At 41.6% G+C, this 25,087-nt stretch overlaps 1 protein-coding gene across 2 annotated transcripts in view; it reads left to right on the top strand.

Moving 5' to 3' along the window:
• The window catches only part of tulp4a (TUB like protein 4a), a 451,862-nt gene that overhangs the window by 285,974 nt on the left and 140,801 nt on the right, over window positions 1-25,087 (top strand). For both annotated transcript variants that reach the window (XM_072581106.1, XM_072581105.1), the window contains one exon: window positions 8,094-8,238. In XM_072581106.1, the coding sequence (XP_072437207.1) occupies window positions 8,094-8,238 (145 nt within the window). The remainder of the gene's footprint in view (window positions 1-8,093; window positions 8,239-25,087) is intronic.

Here is a 25,087-nt window from a genome sequence, read left to right as displayed (position 1 = left end):
GCTTTAACCTTCTCAATTAGTCTCCCATGTGGGACCTTGCTTTGCTAAAATCCATATAAACTGTCAACTGAACTTCCTTCATCCACACACTTGATCATATTTTCAAAGACTACTAACAAATTTGTTAGGCATAATCTCCCTCTGACAAAACCATGCTGACTATCCCTAGTTAACCCATGCCTTTCCAAGTGGGTATCAATTGCCTCCTCCAGAATTTTCTTTAATTGTTTCCTTACCACTGATGTGAAACTCACTGATATGTAATTTTCTGGTTCATTTCTACCACCTTTGCCATTCTCTAGTCCTCTGACAGTTTCCCCATGACCAGAGAGGCATTAAAAATTTCTGTCAATGCCCCTGCAATCTCCTGCCCTGCTTCCCACAGCAGCCTGAGATGCAATTCATCCAGGCTAGGGGATCCCTCTGTTTTCAAGCCTAACAGAGTTCCTCAAACTGCCACATTCCTTGTGTCAAACTATGCAAGTTTCTCATAGTTCCTTTGCCTGAATTGCAAACCTGTGTTCTCCTTTTCAAAAGGTTCATTGTGTCAGTGGAGAAGGCCAAGGATGGTCATGTCAGAAAGGGAGTGGGAAAGGGAATTAAAATGGACAGTGATGGGGAAGTCCAGTCGGCCCCTGCAGGCCCAGCTGCGATGCTTGGCAAAACATTCCCGAAGTTTACGTTTGGTCTCCCCGATGTAGAGACAACCATATTGGGAGCACCTGATGCAGTAAACTAGGTTGGATGAGCGGCAGGTGAAACTCTGTCTCACCTGAACTGTTTGGGGCCTTGGATGAAAGTGAAGAGTGTGGTGTGCCAGCAGGTTTTGTGTGACTTAAAGTTCCCGGAGTTAACTAACCTTCCAACTAACCTACCTTTCAATCAAGGTCTGCCGATAAGTAACCTGTGAATATGTTCTGTAATTGCAACACCTACAACCTTTGATACCCTGTGGACCTTTTTCAGGTTTGGATATGAGACCATGAGGGGACACTGAAAAAACTGGGGTTACGGGTTACTTTAAAAGCATGGTAATCATGCAATCTAGTATCTTTGTCCATCAATGATCCATGTTTCTCATAGCCTGCTGACTATGCCAAGCTGTTGGGTGGAAAGAATGAATCAGTCAACATCCAGGTCCACATCAAGCATCAAAGAATTTATTGTTTTACATGGGTGGCAGGGAAAGTCCAGGAAATAAACAAAATAAAGGAACTTAGAACATTACAGTGCAGTACAGGCCCTTCGGTCCTCGATGTTGCGCTGACCTGACATACCAATCTGAAGCCCATCTAACCTACACTGTTCCATGTACGTGCATATGCTTGTCCAATGACGACTTAAATGTACTCAAAGTTGGCGAATCTACTATCATTGCAGGCAAAGCATTCCATATCTTTACTACTCTCTGAGTAAAGAAACTACCTCTGACATCTGTCCTCTATCTATCACCCCTCAATTTAAAGCTATGCCCCCTCGTGCTCGCCGTCACCATACTTGGAAAAGGGCTCTCCCTGTCCACCCTATCTAACCCTCTGATTATCTTATATGTCTCCTCTCAACCTCCTTCTCTCTAACGAAAACAGCCTCAAGTCCCTCAGCCTTTCCTCGTAAGACCTTCCCTCCATACCAGGAAACATCCTAGTAAATCTCCTCTGCACCCTTTCCAAAGCTTACACATCCTTCTTATAATGCGGTGACCAGAAGTGTACAGGATACTCCAAGTGCGGCCGCACCGAGAGTTTTGTACAGCTGTAGCATGGTTCCAGAACTCGATCTCTCTATTAATAAAAACTAAACCTGTATGCCTTCTTAACAACCCTGTCAACCTGGGTGGCAACTTTCAAGAATCTGTGTACCTGGACACTGAGATCTCTCTGCTCATCTACAGTACCAAGAATCTTACCATTAGCCCAGTACTTTGCATTCCGGTTACTCCGATCAAAGTGAATCACCTCATACTTGTCTGCATTAAACTCCATTTGCCACCTTTCAGCCCAGCTCTGCAGCTTATATATGTCTCTCTGTAACCTACAGCATCATTCATCACTATCCACAACTCCACCGACCTTAGTGTCATCTGCAAATTTGCTAAACCACCCTTCTACGCCCTCATCCAGGTTGTTTATAAAAATGACAAACAGCATTGGTCCCAACACCGACCCTTGCGGTACACCACTGGTAACTGGACTTGAGGATGAACATTTCCCATCAACCACCACCCTCTGTCTTCTTCCAGCAAGCCAATTACTGATCCAAACCGCTATATCTCCCACAATTCCATTCTTCCGCATTTTGTACAATAGCCTACTGTGGGGAACCTTATCGAACGCCTTGCTGAAATCCATATACACAACATCAACCGGTTTAGTCTCATCTACCTGTTTGGTCACCTTCTCAAAGAACTCAATAAGGTTTGTGAGGCACAACCTACCCTTCACAAAACTGTGCTGACTATCCCTAATCAAATTATTCTTTTCTAGATGATTATAAATCCCATCTCTTATAACCTTTTCCAACATTTTACCAACAACTGAAGTAAGGCTCACTTGTCTATAATTACCTGGGTTGTCTCTCCTTCCCTTCTTGAACAGGGGAACCACATTTGCTATCCTCCAGTCTTCTGGCACTATTCCTGTAGACAATAATGATTTAAAAATCAATGCTAAAGGCTCAGCAATCTCCTCTCTGGCTTCCCAGAGGGTCCTAGGATAAATCCCATCCGGCTCACTCTGCAGGATTTCTAATACCTCTTCCTTGTGAACCTCAATCACACCTAGTCTAGTAGCCTGTATTCTCAGTATTCTCCTCAACAACATTGTCATTTTCTAGAGTGAATACTATTGAAAAATATTCATTAAGCGCTTCCCCATCTCCTCTGTCTCCACACACAACTTCCCACTACTATCCTTGATTGGCCCTCATCTTACTCTTGTCATTCTTTTATTCCTTAAATACCTATAGAAAGCCTTAGGGTTTACCCTGATCCTATCCGCCAACAACATCTCATGTCTCCTCCTGGCTCTTCTGAGCTCTCTTTAGATCTTTCCTGGCTACCTTGTAACCCACAAGCTCCCTAACTGAGTCTTCACATCTCATCCTAACATAAGCCGCCTTCTTCCTCTTGACCAGAGATTCCACTTTCTTCGTAAACCACGGTTCCCGTGCTCTACAGCTTCCTCCCTGCCTGACAGGTACATACTTATCTAGGACACACAGTAGCTTTTCCTTGAATAAGCTCCACATTTCTAATGTGCCCATCCCCTGCAGTTTCCTTCCCCATCCTTTGCTTCCTAAATCTTGCCTAATCGCATCATAATTGCCTTTTCCCCAGCTGTAGCTCTCGCCTAGTGGTATACACCTATCCCTTTCTATCACTAAAATAAACATAACAGAATTGTGATCGCTATCACCAAAGTGCTCACCTACTTCCAAGTCTAACACCTGATCGGGCTCATTACCCAGTACCAAATCTAATGTGGCTTCTCCTCTTGTTGGCCTGTCTACATACTGTGTAAGGAAGCCCTCCTGCACACACTGGACAAAACTGACCCATCTATAGGACTCGTACTATAGTGTTCCCATGCATTTAAGAGCGTTTACTCAGCCAAGCTACAGTCTTTAACCATGTATTCAGCGTTCAAATTTGACCTTCCAAAATGAATCACTTCGCATTTATCCAGGTTGAACTCCGTCTGCCACTTTTCAGCCCAGCTCTGCACCCTGTCAATGTCATGTTGTAGCCTGCAACAGCCATTGACACTATCTATCCACTTCTCCATCCAAGTCATTTATAAAAACTACGAAGAGCCGAGGCCCAAAAACAGATCCCTGCGAGACACCCCTGGTCGCCAACCTCCAGGTGGAATTCTTTCAATCCACTACCACTCGCTGTCTTCTTTCAGCCAGCCAATTGTGTATCCAGACAGCCAAATCTATCTATCCCATACCTCCTAATTTTCTGTGTTTGTGCTCTCTGATCTTCGACACATATGGCGGGGGAGAAAGATTTTCATGATCTACTGTATCTATGCTTTTCATAATTTTCTATGCCTTAATCAGACCCTCCTCAGCTTCCTCTATTCCAAGGAAAACAAACCCAAACTATGCAGTCTCGCCTCATAACTGAGCCGCAATATCCTGGTGAATCTCCTCTGTACCCCCTCCAGTGCAAAACATCCTTTGACAGTATGATGACCAGAACTACACACCGTATTCCATCTGTGGCCTAAACAGTCTTTTATAAAGTTGTAACAAGAGCTCCTTCCTCCTATGTTCTACACCCTAGCTAAGGAAGGCATGTGTCCCATATGCCTTCCTCATCATCCTGTCCACTTATGCTGATACCTTCAGGACATATACAGAGGGAGTATTTCATTCAATTAATTGAATGCTGGATAATCAATGCCAGATAACACAGTTAGCTACGCATCGGGACCTTGTGATCTTGTTTGAATGATCTGACGATTGGTTAATCGAATGCCGGGAAATCGAGGTTCCTCTGTACACCAAAGTCTATTTATTCCTCAGTACTCCCTGGGGTACTGCAATTCATTCTGTATATCCTTCCTTTATAAGTGATCACAAAATGCATCACCTCACACTGTTCAGTATTAAATTCTATCTGCCATTGCTGGTCAGTGTACCAGTTGATGAATATCAGACTGTAGCTTGAGACCATCCTTCTCACTATTAACAACATCACCAGTTTTCATGTCATCTGCAAACTTATTAATTATTTTCTTCTACATTCATATCCAAGACATTAATATAAATAACAAACAGCAAGGATTCCAAGTAACTGACCCCTTTGGGTAAGTGCTGATCACAGGCTTCCAATCATAAAAAAGCCCTCCACCATCACCATTTACAACATGAAATTTAGAACTGTGTAGCACAGGAACAGGTCTTTGGCCCACGTTGTTGTGCGAAACGTGACTCCAAATAAAACTAATCCCTTCTCCCTGTGCTTGGTCCACGTCCCTGCATTTCTCACGTATTTAGATGTATTTATCTAAAATTGCCTTAAGTGCCCCGATTGTATCTGCCTCTAGCATGTTCCAAACCACTGCCACATCTCTTGTGAACTTTTCCCCCTTACCTTAGACATTTCAACACTTGGAAAAAGTTTCTGATGGTCAACTCTATCTATGTATCTTATAATTTGATAAACTGCTATCAAGTCTCCCCTCAGCCTTATTCACTCCAGATAAAAGTTTTTCTAGCCTCTAATATGCTCTAATCCAGGCAGCATCCTGGTAAACTTCTTCTGCACCCATTCCAAGGTCTCTACATTCTCCCTGTAGTGTACTGACCAAAATTGAATGCAATACACTAAGTGTGGCCTAACCAAAGTCTTATAAAGCTGCAGACTGACATCCTGATTCTTGTGTTTAACTTACTGACCAGTAAAGTCATGTATGTGTTCTTTACCATCTTCTTTACCAAGCATACCATGCACTTTCTACTTTCAGGGAGCTATGGACTTGAACCCCAAGATCCTGCTGCACAGCATCAAAGTTGTTCAGAGTACTGTCATTAACTGTATACATTTGATCTCCTGAAGTGCAGCACATCACTGTTACCCGTCCATCTGCCATTTTTGTGCCTATATCTGAAACTGATTTATATACACTTTGACAACCTTCTACACTATCCACAACTCCTCCAATCTCTGTATTATCTGCAAACTTACTAACCCACTCATCTACATTTCCATCTCTGTCATTTATGTATATCACGAATAGCAGAGGTCCTACTACAGATCCCTGTGGAACACCAGCAATCATGGACCTTTGCCTCATACTTCCAAACCAATTTTGCCTTGGATCCCATGGGCCCTTATCTTTTGGACCAATCTTCCATGTGGGACTTTGTCAAAGACCTTGCTAAAGTCCATATAAACCACATCAATGGCACTACCCTCATTAATGTATTTAGTGAGCTTTTCAAACAACTCAATCAAATTAACCAGACAGGATCCCCCTCTTCTTTACCCAGAGAGTGGTGGGTGTGTGGAATGCTCTGCCCCAGAAGGCTGTGGAGGCCAAGTCTCTGGATACTTTCAAGAAAGAGTTGGATAGAGCTCTTAAGGATAGTGAAATCAAGGGTTATGGGGATAAGGCAGGAACAGGATACTGATTGAGGATGATCAGCCATGATCGTAATGAATGGTGGTGCTGGCTTGAAGGGCAGAATGGCCTGCTCCTGCACCTATTGTCTATTGTCTAACAAATTTGTTATGACTATCCCTGATCAATCCCTGCCTTTCCAAGTGTTTATTAATCCTGTCGCTCAATTTTTTTTCGATAACTTCCCAACCACAGACATCAGATTTGTTGATTATCATATCCAGTAAATTCTATTTTTTCTGCACATTCAAAAGCTTGTACTTTCAAAAGCTTGAAATCAATTTGAGCCAAATGGCCTGTTTCCACACTGTAGGGATTCTATGATATGAACACATAAATGAGTTTTAAATAAGCCAGGTAACATCCAAAGTCGCTTTGATTCCATTTTCTTGTAATGCCAGACCTCAAAGTAACTTCTGCCATTCTGTTTCAGTATAATTACCTCTTTGGTTCCTGGGAATCCTAATTTCTCTTTGATTCTATTTGTGTCTGCTCCCTTAAGAACAAAATGCTCTACTTGTTGTATTGGTTTTGTTGAGGAAATATCATGTAAAACACAATTGGATGGAAATTTTTGTGCTTACCTAGAATGTTTAGCATGGTGGGGGCATTTAAATGAGTTGGAGGTAAAACAAAAAAGTGATTAAAGCTTTTGCTGTGGGTTGATATTCCCAAACCTTCCTGTTTTTTATTCGTTAGCATGTCCAACCCTCTAGAAAAACATTCATGGGCACAATATTGTTAGTCAAAAATGGGAAATATGTGTATTCAAGAATCCAGCATGTATATATGAGGCATGTACCTGGCAGGGTAGACTTCTTACTCCAAGCTCTACTTGGTACAGACTTTTTCTTTAACTTGTCTCTTTCATAACTAAGGCATTTCTTTGCCCAAGTGCATATATGGTGTTTGGGGTAAAGCTTGACAAGGCCGACAAGTCTGCCCCCAAGGTTGATGGCCACACTGGCTCACACCAGCAAACCTGTCTAGCACTTGGAAAGGGGCTCAACTCATCTTTTTTTGTTGTGTCCTTGTCCTTTGTAGGCCTCTGGTGAAAAGTTGTCAGACGTACAGGTTGTTCTACTATAACATTTCATTAACACAAATTCGCTATAACATAATTGACGAATTTTTGCCTGATCTTTGACATCTGTAGGTGATGGTGTGGATGATTATCAGGGATTGAATATTGCAGCGAGTGAACTGTTGTCCAGGTGTCTTCTGTATATTGCACTTGAATACTGGAACCTCAAAGTTCCCAACAGCCTTCAGCAACCCCTGCCCATAAAATTTGATTTTCTTTTCATTACTATGTGCATATCAGTGTTAGGAAAACATAAAATATGCTTATTTGATATTGCCACTTATAAACTTATAGGCAGTATTTAATTTAAGACAGTGCGTTAATGTATTTATTGACTTTTTAAAATCACAAGTGTTTCATTGTTCTAAAATTAATATTCCCAATTGCTGCTCTAAGTTTGTATAGCTTTTTAGCTGTTCTGTTGGAGCATGAATTGCTTGAGAAACACTTTTGTCCTCACAGATAAATGTTGAAGAGAAATTAATTTTTACATGTACACAACATCGGTGCAGCTATAATCTGGAAGTAACTTTTGATATTAGAACATTAAGAATTTCTTCTAGTTTTCTTTGTTTTAAAATAGTGTATGTAATGTTTTTATTTCCCTTGTAACAGTTAAAGCTGGTTATTGAATGAGCTTAAAGCACATGCTAAGATATTTCTAGGTTTCTACTCTCTTCATTTAATCTTGTTTTCTTGTCATGGCATTTGCCTTTCCTGATTTAAATCAATTAATTGTTAGATGGCAGAGTGCTGTTTTAAACTAACACAAATTATCAACATGACTTTTGTTGCAGAACTTTTTATAATAGTTTTGAATCATTTAGGTTATGTTTTTGAACAAGTTGTAATTTTCTTTTCTTGTATGTCTTTATCAGATGAAATCTATGGGACCAATTTGATGTCAACAATGATTGATAGTTGTAATTGTTCTGACTCCAGTGATGTAGAACTAAGTGATGACTGGATTGGCAAGAAATCTCCAAAGATATCTCGAGCTAGCAAATCCCCCAAATTGCCCAGGTAAGCAAACTACTCAGGACTCACAGGTCTGATGATTTGAGTTCTGTTAAAATGAAAAAGGATATAAAAAGTGGAACATTTTTATCTACAAGTTCTTTCTCTTAGTTATGCCATCTTGCTAGCAATGTTGCTGGTAATTAAAGAACTAAAAAAGCAATTGAAAGATTGGAGGTTTGCAGGATTGGAGGAGATCAAAAAGATTCAGGGAGTGATATTGCCTTAAAGGGTTCCAAGGGGATGGATGAGAAATCTAAATTCAAGGCATAAGGGAATGGGTGAATGGAATTGAATTTGAATTAGGCAAGAGCATCAAAAATTTGGATGAGGTTCTACTTTGGAAAGCATAGTCTCATGAAGGATAATGGTTCAGTAGCCTAAGCTGAGGTAGGTGGAAACAGGTGATTTTAATGAGTTAAGATTTCATGACTGTGGGTCAGAATCCCAAAGTGATGTGCATGTTTTTAAACTGTAATGCCAAAATGTATTTTTTAAAAGAGGACTGGATCAGCCAGAAATGCCTGCTGGTGTATATTAAGTGGTTATCTAGAGAGAGAGGCCCATAAAATGTCATCCTTACGGATATGAAAGGAACATCAAACAAAAGCCCTTCAAATGGGGCAAAAATCAAGTCAAAACAGACTGGAACTGTGATTGTTTGTGACTGCAAAGATAACAAGAACTTAACAACCTCCAGCTCAATAGATAGTCACCCTCTAAGAATGATGTCTCAAACTGCAGGCACATTTTGTCTTTTTCCCTTTGAAGAACGCAGAAGGATAGGGGTTCAAACATCATTTTCAACTTAACTGAAATGTGCTAATGGAACTGAATCCTCTCGTGTATACCAGCCTTCACTTGAACATTGGTATGCAATAAAGATTACAGTCAATGAACGGTTCCCTAGTCATTCCTGTGTTGCAAGTTAAGACACTCTTTTCCTCTGAATGTTGCAATCCAAGCAAATGGAAACAGGACAGAAAAACATTGTCTTTCGCCATGAATGCTGGAATTATGTAATTGTTGAAAAGAATCAGAAATGCAGATTCTGATCAATTCTGCAGCAAAACGAAGAATGGTTCAACTGTGTGTGTTTGTGTGTGTGTGAGAGAGAGACATGTTAATTCTTCATGTATTTAATAATCAATAAACCCATGCCTCGTTAATTTGGCTACTTCTAATCAAGTTCTGATGAAGGGACCTGACCCCAAACATTGTTTTTCTTGGTTCTCTGATGCTGTCTGAACTGCCATGTTTGTCCAGCTCCAATTTTATCTATTCTAAAATACAAGTTCATTCAAGTCTGTGAGAAAGGTATCTATTAGGGAAGGATTCATTTCTAAATTAATCAGGAAATTATACACCAGTCAGTCTAACCTCGGAGGTGGGGAAGTTCAAAGAAAATTCTGAGGGATAAAGTACACCTGCACTTGGAAAAACACAAATTAATCAGGGATAATCAGCATGAATTTGTCAAAGGAAGATTATGTTTGACAAATGTGATCCAGTTTTTTGAGGAGGAAACCACAAGTGTTGATGTGGTTTACATGGTCTTTAGCAAGGCTTTTGGTCAGATTCCTCATGTCTCTTGACCTAATTGGTCAAGAAAGTAAAAGTTTTGTTTCAAGGGCGAAGTGACATATTGTATCCAGTATTGGCTGAGAGGCTGAAAGCAGAGAGTCATGCTAGAGGGATGTTTCTGTGAGTGGAATTCTGTTTCCAGAGGAGTTTCACAGGGCTTGGTACTGGGACCATTGCTATTTTGTGGTGTACGTTAATAATCTAAACGGAAATGTCGAGATTATGATCAAGAAATTTGCTGACTAAAATGTTGTTAAGGTACTAAATAGTGAAGAGGAGGATAACCATAAAATGTATGAGTGGTCAGGTGGGCAGAGCAGTGGCAAATAGAATTCAACCAAGAAAAGGGAAAGGCTAACAAGGTATTATACTATGAATGCTAGGATCCTGGAAAGAACTGAAGGTCATTGCAACTCTGTTGTGCATATCCAAATATCCCTGAAGGTAGCAAGATAGCTAGCTAAGGTGGTTAAGAAGGCATGAGACATACTTGCTTTATTAGCTGAGACATAGGATACAATAGCAGGGAGCTTATGCTGGAGCTTTTTTTAAATAAATGTTGTTTCGGCCACAACCAGAGTACTGTGTACAGTTTTTTTTAAAGCACATTATAGGGAAAATGTGATTATAGGAGGTGTAACTAGAATGGATAGATTTTCCATTAGTTCAGTGGACCATAAGCTGAATTATAAATTTAAGGTGAAAGGCAGGAGGCTAAGAGAGGAGCTGAGGAGATATTGTTTCAGCCAGAGAATTGTGGCACTCTGGAATTGACTGCCTAAAAGAATGATTGACTCAGTGACTCTTATTTAAGCAGTATTTAGACATTCACTTGTATTTTCTAATTTACAGGAGCTAAAAAATAAGATTAGTGTAGCCAGATTTTTGTTGACCTGTACAGTCACACCTCCTATGCTGTAAATTCCAATCAAATCAATCAAGGGAAAGGGTGAATAAAGCCAGTTCGTCCCTTCTCACCTGAGAACTTTATATTTTGTGGCATTCTGTTTGGAATTGTAACAAATTAGGGATTATTGTTGGGACCTCAGTTTAACAAATTGGAGACTCTTGCCATGATTTGAACCCACAGATGAAACAAAGGAATTAAGGTGGGTAAGTTCTTACTTTAAAACCAGTTTTCTAAAAGAAGAAACTACAAAAGGTTTTCCAGAGTGTACTTTGATACAGAATAAAATGTCTTCATTTGATATCTACATGTTCCTAGAAGAACTAAAGGAGTTACTTTTGAGAATATAAATACTCTGCTGCTCAAACAGTTAAAAGATTTCGCAGAGCTGTTAGGATTAGAAATTTGCACGAAAGCCAGGAAACGCAGAATTTTAATAAGAGTGGCCAATAGTTTACAGTTGGAAACTGAGGATGATGAACTGGATTGAGTAGTGTTAGAAAGATTTAATTGGAACAGTTTAAATTAAAATTTCAAGAAGGAGGAAAGGTATGAGTAAGAGAGAGCACAAAGTGGGAAGAGAGAAAATTTCAGAAAAAAGTAACAGGAGAGGAAATTTGAAAAAAGCATAAATTTTGGAATGGGAGCCCTACAGTGTCCTCATTAGGACATTACTTGAGGGCAGAGACAACTTGGTTTGCTCATTTGATTCTGAGCTTTGAGGAGGCAGAGTTAAAAGCTTATTTATCTCTTTTGAGTGTTTTGCCTAAAGTGGCCAGTCCTTATTGCAAAGTAAGCTCTTGGGGAAAACTAACAAAGTCTGCTCCCTCTTGCCTGAGAAAAGTGCCACAAGCCAGTAAAAGAAACTGTCTTAAATGAAGACCAGTTAGTGCTGACAGGGTTTTGCCAAAATTTATGTACTCTCAGGAAATGGCCTGATCAAGGCGGCATGGTGACTCAGTGATTAGCACTGGTGCCTCACATTGCCAGGCACCTGGGTTCGATTCCAGCCTTGGGCTGTGTGGAGTTTGCACATTCTCCCTGCGTCTGCGTGGATTTCCTCTGGGTGCTCCAGTTTACTCGCACAATCCAAGTGAATTGGCCACGTTAACTTGCCCAAAGTGTTCAGGGACGTGTAGGTTAGGTGCATTAGTCAAGGGTAAATGTAGGGTAGAGGAATGGGTCTGGGTGGGTTACTGTTCGGACGGTCACTGTGGACGTGTTGGGCCAAAAGGCCTGTTTCACATTGTAGGAATTCTAATTCTAATTCGAAAGATGTACTTGGAATTTGAGAGGCTTAAGCATTCTGCTTTTGACCAAGCACATAAGATTGGAGCCACTTAAGAAAAGCTTGTGAAATAATTCTTCTTGAGTTTAAAAACTCCATCCCCCTTCTAATAAGAATACATCTCGATGAACAGAGAGTAACTGGATCAAGGTAGACACCCACAGTGAGTGATAGTTGAGTTGATACACAGACCCTTCTTTTCATCCCCAAACAATTGGAATGGATAGTGATGGGTAGAGTAATAGGAAATGGAGCCATTTCACATCCCCATGGGCGAGAGGGACATGCTGGAAGCTCTTCTCAGAACAGAAAAGGTGAAGCTGGGATGAAATGTAATGGCAAGCGGTATTGACTGTTACGATTGGGATTTGGTCATGGTGAAAAGAAATCAGAACCACAGAAACTAAATCAAACCACAAAACTAAGTTTCGTGAAATTGACGGCATAACTACAAATATAATTATTACTGGTAGTGACCACTGAAATGACTACAATGTTAAATTGTTTGCTGTTCACAAATAATTCAGAGAATAACTTAAACAACTTAGTCCTTTTATCTTTTTCAATTAATGTCATATTTCTAATCTGTATGTGTGACGTGTTCGTATTTCTTGTTGCTTGTAATAATGAATAAACTCATTTGTTTTGTTAATTCAAGGCAACCTGTTGAACTTTAAAGCATAAGTTAATTTGGTCTACCAATCCAAGGGGTGGATGAATAAAGAATGAAAACGGTTCATCCTTCCTCATCCGGGGTTTTGGAATATTCTGTGTAAAACTGTAATGAATTGGGAAACTTTGCCTGGGTAATCGTTATAACAAAGAATGTGTTTGGCAGGTTAGCTTGGATGCCAGTTCATCAACAGAAGTGGACAAACACAAGATAAATTCATAGAAAATAGGAGCAAGAATAGATCTTTTATCCTAATGATCTGCTTTCATTCTTTTAAATTTCAGTCAGTAAAGTTGACCCAGTCTCTTCTCTTATGTCAAGTCTGTCATTCTAGGAATTCACCTGCTGAACCTCTGCTAAACTCCTGTTATGGCAAAAATATATTTGAGGTGGAGACCAAAACTGCACACAATGCTCCAGGTGTATTCTCACCAAAACCCTGTACAGCTTCTGCAAGTCATCCTTGTTGCTGCATTCAAGGACCAACATGCTAGTTGCCTTCCTAAATGTTTTCTACACCTGCATGCTTGCTTTCAGTGACAAGTATAAGTTGTACAAGTATATTCAGCTCCCTTTGAATATAAACATTTCCCAATCTAAAACCATATATTATTTACTCTGCCATTCTGTTTTTTTGACCAAAATGGATAACTTCACACTTAACCAAGTTAAATACATTTGACATGTATTTACCCAACAACTGAACTTATCTGAGTGACCTTTAAGCCTAGTTACTACATCTCACCACTTGCAATTCCTTTTAGTTTTGCATCATCATAAAGATGGGAAATATTACATTAATTCCCTCATCCAAATCACTGGTATATAGTGAATAATTGCAAGAACTGCAACTTCTCACTAGTAACTGCCTTCTACTTCAAAAAAAGATCATTTCATTATGATTCTGTTACCTGTATTGCTAACCAATTCTCAATCCATGTCAGTATATTACCTATAATACTATGTTCTTTAATTTTACACAATAACCTTTTATGTGGGACTTCACCAAACACTTTCTGAAAATCCATCCTCAAAAAACACCCTCATCCTGATCAAATTTCGTTTCACTTTTCCAAATTGATTTTGTCTAATCCTGTTGATATTTTCAAAGTGTTCTGATATGACATCCCTTATAATAGACAGTACCATTTTAACCAGTACTGATGTTAGACTAACTGGTCTGGAATTCCCTATTTTCTCTCGCCATCCCTTTTCAAAATAGGGTGTTACATATGCCACCTTGCTCCAGAATCTATAGATTTTTCAAAAGATGACAGACAATGCATCCATTACTACTCGTTTCATACCCTGTGCGGTGTAATATCAAACACTAGTGGTTTTTCAGTTTTCAATCCCACTAATTTCTTCAGAACTAATTTTTTGTTATTACACCCACAATGGATTGTTGCTTGCTTAACATTTCACGGAAGTAATTTGCTTTTTTTCTAAGAAAGCAGACCAACGTTTCATTGCTCTGCCACTTCCTTGTTCTCCATTATCGTATCTCCTGTTTCAGACCAACATTTGTTTTTACTAATCTTTTTCTGTTCATATACTTGTAGATTAGATTGGAATCTCTACTTTATTAGTTGAGATTCTCTACAGTATGGAAATAGGTCCTTCGGCCAGACAAATCTACATCAACCCACCCAGACTCATTTCTCTACATTTCTCTCCGACATAAAGCACTTAACACTATGGGCAATTTAGCATGGCCAATTCACCTGACCTGCACATCTTTGGAATGCAGGAGCAAACCGGAGCACTTGGAGGAAACTCACGCAGACTGGTGGGAATTGAACTCAGGTTTGTGGTGCTTGTGAGGCAGCAGTGCTAACCACTGAGCTCTTAGAAACTCTTAATATCTCTGCTTTTAATATCTCTTTGCAATGTGCTGTCTAACTGGGTGGATTCTTATAAGGGTCTGAGGGAAATGTGAGTAATGAGCAGTCAAACAGCAAAGAAAAGTCCCTTCAGTCCATCAAGTCTGCACTGACAATAACTATCACTAAAGGCACTCAAATCCCAATTTTCTGCACTTGTCCCATGTCCTTGAATGTTAGGATATTTCAAGTGCTCATCCAAATATGTTTTAAAAGTTATAGGTTTTACAGCCTCCACTACCTGGAAAGGTAGTGTATTCCAGATTCCCACCCCACCTTCTGAGTGAAAATGTTTTCTGTCAAATTCCCTCTGAATCTCCTGCCTCTCACCCAAAAACTGTGCTCCGTCATAATTGACCCTTCAGTCAAGGGGAAACAGATGTTCCCTACTCACTCTGTCTATACCTCTCATAATCATATAGACCTCAATCAAGTCTTCCAGCAGAATTCTCTGCTCTAAAGGAAACAATGCAAGTTTCTTCTTATACCTCAGTTGCTCCATCCCAGGCAACAACTTGGTGAACCTACTCTATTCTATCATATCCTTCTGGTAATGAGTGCACTGTACTCTAACTGTGACCTAAGAAACACTCTGTACAACTCCAACATTACCTCCTTGCTCTTGTAATCAATGCTACATCTGATGAAAGCAAGTGTCCCATATGGCTTCTTAATTCACATGCTCTGCGGGAATTCAGGGATCTGTGAATAATTACCCCAAGATCCCTCTGTTCCTCTGAGCTACCCAGTGTTGTGCGATTCTTTAAATACTTTCTCATCTTGTTTTGTCTTCCAAAGTGCATCACCTAGCATTTATCAGGGTTACATACCATCTGCCAAGGGTCTGCCCATATGACCAACCCATCCGTTTGTTCCTGTAACCTACAAATGTCTTGTTCACCCCACCAATCTTGGTGTCTTCTGCAAACATGCTTAATATCTTTCCCATGTTTTTAATCTATATAATTGATGTATATAACAAACAATACGGTCACAATATTGATTCTTGGATACTAGTCTCCAGTCCTATTACTGAACCTTTTTATGATCCGTCTTGCCGAGTATCCCTCATTTCACATGCACAAACTTTCTTAATCTCTCCCACTGATATGAGACTTACTGGTCTGTAATTTTTTGGTTCATCTCTGTCACCCTTCCTGAAGAGTGGAACCACGTTAAGCCAACCTCCAGCCTTCTGGCACTTTCATTGGCCAGACAGGAATTAGAAATTAGTGTCAAAGCTCTTGAAATTTATTGCCTCGCCTCCCACAGCAGCCTGGGATGTAATTTACCCAGCCAGGGAATTTGTCTGGACCCTCTAATAACTTCCAATTTCCTATGTCAAACTGTGCAAGTTCCTCCCTTTCATTTTTCCTGAATTCTATATGTACGTTCTCCTTTTCCAGAATGAAGACCGAAGGGAAGTATTCATTTTGCTCTCTTCTAATATCTTGTGGCTTCCACACAGATTGCCCCTTAGTTCCTAATAGGCTGTACACTTTCCCTGGTTAGCCTCTTCCTGTTATTGTACTAATAAAATATATCCGGATTCTCATTAATGCTGTTTGCAAGTCCTTTCTCATACCCCCATTTTGCATTTCCATGTCAAGAATTAGACTGGAAGTCCAATGATACTGGAGTTGAGATTGTCTTGCTGGATCTTGAAAATAGCAACTTGCTAATTAAGTTCCTTGTTGATGGCTCAACCTTCCTCATTAGCATTCCAATTTTGACGTTACTAAAATCACCCAACAAACTAGCCATTGGGAAACTCAACTTGGAAACCAGAGTAGATGTCTGATGGATGACTTCATTGTTGCCCACGACCAAACTTCAGCCCAGAAGACAATCACAGCCACAAACCACTTGACCCTTTCTCCATAAATAATAGCATCTGACATTCCATAAACCCGCACTTTGGCAGTTTGCAATGGAAATATGAACTTGCATAGCAGGGTATGCCACGAGCCAACAGTGCCTGGCTCCCCATTGCCTCTGTTACTGTACAGAGGCAATGACCCAGTCCATGTCTACCGAGGCTACTTGTTTGCTCTCTTAGTGGCATTTACCAGCTACCTACAACATGCGTACCTTGCAGAGGTAATTGGCACAGTCACATAACCAGGCTTATGATTCAACATTACTCAGATAAAGGCTGTTGTACAGCCTTGTCACTGTCACAGTTATATTGTGTCCCAGCAGTTTTCGAGCCTAACACACTGAATCTGAAGGAAACAGTGACCATTGTCTCAATGTCTTAGCAGAGTGTTCCTCAGTGACCTCCTTGGAGGCACCTTTCAGTTAGGTGAGCTTGGCACAGTTACTCAAAAGTATCCTTCCATTCCATTCTAGGGCTTCAACCATGGTCAGTCCAGATGGGATGGCATTGCATAAGATGCCTGTGCCTCTGTTTTTCAGGGAGCCAGTCATGTTATGTCCTTTTTCTCCCATAGGAGCCAATCTAGGGAGAAGACTGGAAGGTTGTGGACATCTATAGTCACCTGTCGGGGTGAGGGGAGACCTCAACCGTTGTTGTTCGGTTGGGTCTTTGGAGAGATGTGTCACAGTCGTTACAAGAAGTCTGCCCACTGAAACTATGGGGATGGGATTTGTTGAATGAGGGTAGGTAGGCAAGTTTAGACGGCTTGAATGAAGACTGGGGAATTCTGAAGCCTGTGTGGGGACTCAGGCGTGTTTGGATACTGGCTAAGGCGAAAGCCTGTGGCAGAAGACCACTAGCTGTCACCTTCCATCATGAAGTAAATGGAAAGTGTGAAATGGAGAAGAAAATAGTAGTGACTGGCCACAGAATGAACAGGGGGAAAATAGACCAATGTGTGAGAAAAGGGGCTGCTTTTCTAGGGCTAGTGATTTGGGTTTTACAGGTTTGACCTGAGACTCGTGCATTGTTTCAGGCACAAGCACACACGATGCTTATTACCTAGCCATCCTCTAGTATTAACCCTCACTGTTTGCGTCTCTCTGGGACATTCAGGGCTGAGGAACTCATGAGAACTAAATTCCTATGAACACAGCCAAAAAGTGTGGTGGTAGAAAAGCATAACCGGTCAGTCAACATCCGAGGAACAGGGGATTCGATATTTTAAGCATAAACTCATCATCAGGAATGTATGTGGGGTGGGGGTGGGGGGTTGCCAAGGGTGCTGAGAGATAAATGTGAGGATTTGGGACTGGGGGTGAAGGTAGCTGGGAATGTGATAGGTGGGTAATGGTGATAGGTTGAAGCAGAGGGTGGGGCGGATAGATGAAAAGGAAGATGGACAGGTAGGGCAGTTCAAGATTGCGATGCCGAGTTGGAGGGTTGGATGTGGGATAAGGTGGGGTGAGGAGAAATGAGGAATCTGGTGAAATCGACATTGATCCCATGTGGTTAGAGGGTCCCAAGGCGGAACATGAGGCATACTTCCTCCAGACATCAGGAGACTAGAATTTGGCCGTGGAGGAGGCCGAGGACTTGCATGTGGTGGCATGGGGAGTTGGAGGCTTCGGCCATGGGGCTGTGGTGCGTGTGCCCCAGAGATGTTCTCTGAAATGTTCTGCAGGTTGGCAACCTGTCTCCTCAATGTCGAGGAGACCACATCGAGAGCAACAGACACTGTAGATGATGTGTGTGAAGGTACAGGAAAATCTCTGTTGGATGTGGAAGGATCCTTTGGGGCATTGGATGGAGGTGAGGGGGGAGGTGTGGGCACAAGGTTTACACCTCTTGCATTGGCAAGGGAAGGTGCTGGGAGTGGAGGGTGTGTTGGTGTGGGTGTGGACTTAACAAGGAAGTCACGGAGTGAATGGTCTCTATAGAAGGCAGGTGGGTGTGGGAGGGAAATATATCTCTGATGGTTGGGGTCTGTTTGTCGGTGGCAGAAATGGTGGAGGATGATGCAATGCATCCGGAGGTTGGTGGGGCGGAACGTAAGGACTAGGGAGGTTCTGTCCTCGTTGTGGTTGGAGGGGTGGGGTTCAAGGGCAGAAGTGCTGGAAGTAGAGGAGATGCGCTGGAGGAGATTGTTGACCGTGTGGAAGGGGAAATTGCGGTCCTTGAAGAAGGAGGCCATCTAGGATGTTCTGGAGTAGAATTGGTCTACCTGGGAGCAGACGTGGCGGAGGCAGAGGAATTGGGAGTAAGGGATAGCGTTTTTACGGGGGGGGGGGGGGTTGGTGGGAGGAGGTGTAGTCCAGGTAGCTGTAGGATCTGGTGGGTTTGTAGTAGAAATCTGTAAATCTGTCTTTCACAATGGCAGTTACTCTCTGTCTAACTTTCAAAATGTCTGCTTTGTTTACACTCCAAATATCAAATGGTTCGATGTTGGCAAAAACAATAAATTCAAACTTGATTGGGTTTACGTATCCTGGGGCATAATTTAAACTGATTGGTTAAACTCGAATTATTGTCAAAAGAGCAACCCACTCAGGTATCTATTTCACAGCCAAATGTTACATATTTTCAATTTTCCAGTACACTCTGAGACTGCTAGCTAGTCAAATGACAAGTGCTTGTAAGCTTTCAGTGCAAAACAGCATTCACTCTCTCTTAAAAGTACAGTACACAACTTCACCTTCGAAGCATTTTTGCTTCCACTGTGAATAATCTCACATTTATCCAAATTATACTGCATCTACCATTGATTTGCCCACTCACCCAACCTGTCCAGATCGTGCTGGAGGATTTCTGCAACCTTGTCACAGTTCACCCTCCCATTCAACTTGATATCATCTGCAAACTTTGATATAAGCGGCACTCACACACTACAATTTATTATGTCTCAGTGCCTGTGAAATGATAGCAAAGAGTGCAATGGAGTGTATGGGCCTCACAAAGAGAGGCCAATGAGGAAACTCAAATGCAATATGTATATATCTCAAATATTAAAAGGGTAAACTCACCCTACCCTCAGCACATTTCTCTTTTCTTCTCCTTCCCACTGTTTTGTGGTGAGCTCCTGCAATCTGCAGATGGACGGAAGGAGCCTGTGCTATTAACTATTAACCCAGAAGGCTGATCCCAGGGGCACTTGTGTCTGAATGGCCCAGATATGCCTTGGAATATGTCTTGACAAATGAGGGTTGACCCTCCTCAAGTTAGGCTTCCAGGCGTCAGTTTTAACTAGCTTTTCAGAAGGACAGGAACTTGAGGGATAACCCAGATTTGAAGGAAATAAAGTTGGTAACAAGAAGTCTAAAACATGCTAGGGAAACTAGATGATGGGAGAAACAAAGCTGAGCATCAAATATATTTCAAAAGTGGAATAATGTCAAAAAGACAAAGTTAAAATCAACAAGGTAGATGATCTAAAGTCGCAATTCAAGATGCATGGGAGTGATCTATATGAGAGAATCTTGGCTGCATGCTGACCAGGACTGGAAAGCGAACATTCAAAGATATTCGATGTTTAGGCAGGATCGACAATAAGGAAAATGATGAAGAGTTGTACTGATATTAAAGGATTGGGCCAGTTACAACAGTAAGGGAGGATTTCCAATCGAGCGAATAATATGTGGAATCTGAGTGGAACTCAGAAACATCAAGGGGCAGCAGACATTGGTTAGAGATATTTATAGGCCATCAAATATTAGTCGTGGTGTAGCATTAATCAGGAGTAAGAGAAGCATCTAGTATAGGCAATACAATTATTATGGGTGACTTCAATCTGCATATAGACTGGGTAAGCCTCATTCCTGATGAAGGACTCTTGCCTGAAATGTTTCTTCTGCTCCTCGGATACTGCCTGACCTGCTGTGCTTTTCCAGCACCACACTCTCGACTCTGATCTCCAGCATCTGCAGTTCTCACTTTTTCCAATATAGATTGAGTAAATCAATTGACCCTTAAGCTGTGGAGTGTGAATTTCAAGAGTGTGTTGGGGGTGGCTTTCCAGAGCAGTGTCTTGAGAAACCAATTAGAAGACATGCCATCTTAAATAGGCATGGAGTGAAAAATGGCTAATCTTGATGAAAAATAATGTTTAAGGATGAGTGACCACAGTACAATTTTACATTGTGTTTGAAAGTGACGTACGAAAAACAACCAACAAAAGGTCCTTCGGTTAACCAAGCCTGCACCAACACATAACACATCTTTCTAAACTAAAAGACCTTTTGCCTCTACTGTCTATATCCCTGTATTCTCTGCCTATTTGATTGAGTTGCCTCCTAAATGTTGCTAAACATATCTGCTTCTACCATTTCTTCCGGCAGAGCAAACCAGGCACTTACCATCCTCTGTTTAAAAAAAAAAACTTGCCTCACATCTCCTTTAAACTTTTTTTATATTAAATCTTTGTCCCCCAGTAATTGACATTTTGGGGAAAAGGACTATCCATTTTATCCATGTCTCTCACAATAAACTTCTTTCAGATCACCCCTCAGCATTCGATGTAAGATTTAGATTTTATTGTCATGTGTAGTCAAGTGCGCGTACAGTGAATAGTGTACATTGTCAACACACAGTGCGCCATCTTAGGTGTAATGTACCTAAGTACAAAATCTTAGTTACAGGAGTAGAAAAATAAAGAAATAAGTTAAAAAGTCCAGTATTGCAGTCGTCTTGTTATAAAAATGGAAATATAAAGAAATAAAGTTAAAATGTCAAATATTACATTCGTTTCTTAAGCTGTGTGTCTGCCATGCTCCAAGCTGGACTTTTCCCAAGAGTGCTCGCTTTCCCTCGTGGTGGGCTAAGACCCGCCCATCCTGGCCAGCCCTCTTTGCCACCAACTGCCTCTGCTGACCTCCAATAGGCATGCCAGACTTTGCTCTGACCACCAGTACCCCACTGACCGTAACTGCCACCATCCTTCATGACCGACTGCTGCAGCCACCATCTTTTGCTGTCACCTCATTGCTGGCTGCCACTATCGTTGGCTGATGCTTCATTGTGACTGGCTGCCGCTGTCATCATTTGCTGCTGGCTGCCATCTGGGCCCGTGCCAGGCACCAGCCACTGTCATGCTCCCTGGCCATGAGAGCCACCTCACTGCTTTGGTGCTGCTCCGGACATGCAGAAGGTGACTAGAGGAATAAAAAGCTAAAGAAAGAGAAGAAAGAAAAAAAAGCAACAAAAGAAGAAAGAAAAGGAGGTAAAAGTGGTTGGAGCAGATGAGCTCCAGTTAGGACCCCTATTCTGCTGCCATCTTGGAAGAACCAGTGAGGATGCAGCACTGACCCTCCCTGAAGTATGCACCTTGGATGTTCAGGTGAAAACAAGCCAAACCTTTCCAATCTCTCCTCATTGCTGATATCCTCCAAACCAGGCAATATTCTGGTAAATAATTTCTGTACCCTCTGCAAAAACTTCACATCCTTTTGTTAGTGTGGCAACCGAAACTGTACACATTATTCCAAATGTGGCCTATCGAAAGTTCTATACAGCTGCAGCATAATTTGCCAATTTTTATACTCTGTGCCCTGACTGATGAAGGCAAGAATGCCATATGCCTTCTTGGCCACTTTACCAACTTGTATTGCCATTTTCAGACAACTTTGCATCCGTATGCCTAGATTCCTCTCTGTGTTAATGGCATATACTATTGTTATGAAGTCAAAAGCATGTATGTTCAGCAAGTTTGCAGATGACACTAAGATTGGTGGAATAGCAGATCGTGAAGGGCACTGTCAGATAATACAGCATAATATAGACAGATTGGAGAGTTGGGTGGAGAAATGGCAGATAGAGTTCAGTCCAATGAAATGCGAGGTAATGCATTTTGGAAGATCCAGTTCAAGAGCGAACTATACAGTAAATGGAAAAGTCCTGGGGAAAACTGATATACAGAGAGATGTGGGTGTTCAGGTCCATTGTACTCTGAAGCTGGCAATGCAGGTCAATACAGTGGTCAAGCAGGCATACAGGATGTTCCCTTCGTCGGATGGGGTATTGAGTACAAGAGTTGGCAGGTCATGTTACAGTTGTATAAGAACAAAGAAAATTTACAGCCCAGGAACAGGTCCTTTGGCTCGCCACGCCTGAGCTGATCCAAATGTACTGTCTAAAAACCTGTTGGTCAATTCCTAAGTATCTGTATCCCTCTACTTCCCACCTACTCATGCATTTATCCAGATGCATCTTAAATGAATCTACCGTGCCTGCCTCTATCACCTCTGCTGGCAACACATTCCAAACGCCCACCAGTCTCTCTGTGAAGTACATGCCGCATGTATCCCCGTCTCTCACCTTGAAAGCATGATCTCTCGTTATTGAAGCCTTCACCCTGGGAAAAAGCTTGTCTCTATCCACCCTGTCTATACCCTTCATGATTTTATAAACCTCGATCAGGTCCCCCTCAATCTCCTTTTTTCTAATGAAAATAAACCTAACCTACTCAACCTTTCTTCATAGCTAGCACCTTACATAACAGGCAACATCCTCGTCAACTTTCTCTGCACCCTCTCCAAAGCGTCCACATCCTTTTGGTAATATGGCGACCAGAACTGTATACAGTATTCGAAATGTGGCCAAACTAATATATTGTACAATGTTAACATGACTTGCCAGCTCTTATACTCAATACACCATCCAATGAAGGCAAACCTATTATATACCTTCTTGACCACTCTATCCACCTGTGCAGCAACCTTCAGGATACAATGGACCTGCACTTCCAGATTTCTCTGCCCATCAACTTTTCCCAAGGCTCTTCCGTTCATTGTATAATTCGCTCTAGAATTAGACTTGACTAAATGCGTCACCTCACATTTGTCTGGATTGAATCCATCTGCCACTTTTCCGCCCAACTCTCCTGTCTATATCCTCCTGTATTCTCTGACAGTCCCTTATGTTTTCTGCTACTCCACCAATCTGCGTGTCATCTGCAAACTTGCTGATCATACCAACAGTGCCCTCTTCCCGATCATTTATGTATATTACAAACAACAGTGGTTCCAACACCGACCCCTGTGGAACACCACTGGTCACCTTTCTCCATTTCGAGAAACTCCCTTCAACTACTACTCTCTGTCTCCTGTTGCTCAACCAGTTCTTTATTCACCTAGCTAGAACACCCTGCACACCATATGACTTCACCTTCTCCATTAGTTTACAATGGGGAACCTTATCAAACGCCGTACTAAAGTCCATGTATATGACATCATCAACCCTTCCTTCATCTATCAACTTGGTCACTTCCTCGAAGAACTCTGTTAAGTTGGTAAGGCACAATTTCCACCGCACAAAACCATATTGCCTATCACTGATAAGCCTATTCTTTTCTAAATATAAATAGATCCTATCCCTCAGTACCTTCTCCAGCAATTTTCCCACCAACGACGAGAGGCTTGCTGGTCTGTAGTTATCCGGAATATCCCTACTACCCTTCTTGTACGGGGGACAACATGAGCAACCCTCTAATCCTCCAACACCTCACCTGTATTTAAGGATGCCACAAAGATATCTGTCAGGGCCCCAACTATTCCCTCTCTCGCCTTCCTCAGCAACCTGGGATAGATCCCATCTGGTCCTGGGGATTAATAACCTTTAGCCTACCGAACACTTATGTCAACGTGATCCAGACTAATCAAACTTCTATCCCTAATCTCAAGGTTCACCATGTTCCTCTCCTCAGTGAACACTGATGCAAAGTAATCACCCATTCTCTCAGGTTCGGCACACAGCCTTCGTTCATTGTCTTTTAGTGGACCAATCCTTTCTCTAGTTACCCGATTGCTTCTTATATAAGAATAAAATGCTTTGGGATTCTCCATAATTCTGCTTGCTCAAGCTATTTCATGACCACTTTTAGCCCGCTTGATTCCTCGTTTGAGACTTGTCCTACTCTTCCGATATTTTTCCAGGGCCCGTTCTGTTCTTAGCTGCCTAGACCTTATGTATGCTTTCCTTTTCCTCTTGGATAGTCATACAATTTCTCCTGTCATCCATGGTTCACGAATCTTGCCCTTCCTATCCTTTGCCTTCAACAGGACATGCCTATCCTGCACTACCGGTAACTTATCTTTGAAAGCCTCCCACATCTCAAAAGTGGACTTCCCTTCAAATAGCTGTGTCCAATCCAAATTTCCGAGCTCCTGCCTAATTTTGATATAATTGGCCTTGGCCCAGTTTAGTACTCTTCCCTAAGGACCACTCTCTTCTTTATCTACGAGTATTCTAAAACTTACAGAATTGTGGTCACTGTTCCAAAGAAATCCCCCACCGCAATTTCTACCATCTGTCCGGGCTCGTTCCCCAGTACCAGGTCCAAAATGGCCCCATCCTTCATCAGACTATTAACATACTGCTCTAGAAAACTCTCCTGGATGCTTCTTACAAATTCTACCCCATCCAGACTCTGACGTTAAGTGTATCCCTGTCAATGTTGGGAAAATTAAAATCTCCCATCACCACTACCCTATTGCCTCTACATCTTCCTGTAATCTGTTTACCTATTTGTTCTTCTACCACATGCTCACTGTTGGGAGGCCTGTAATACAGCCCCAACAGTGTGACTGTATCCTTCATATTTCTCAGCTCCACTCATAATGCCTCACTACCCAGGACCTCCATAGTGTGC

This window comes from Chiloscyllium punctatum, chromosome 11 (genome assembly GCF_047496795.1).
Source record: "Chiloscyllium punctatum isolate Juve2018m chromosome 11, sChiPun1.3, whole genome shotgun sequence".
Lineage (NCBI taxonomy): Eukaryota > Metazoa > Chordata > Chondrichthyes > Orectolobiformes > Hemiscylliidae > Chiloscyllium > Chiloscyllium punctatum.
The sequence above is the reverse complement of the archived record's forward strand: the minus strand, read 5'-3'. Positions and strand labels throughout refer to the sequence as shown.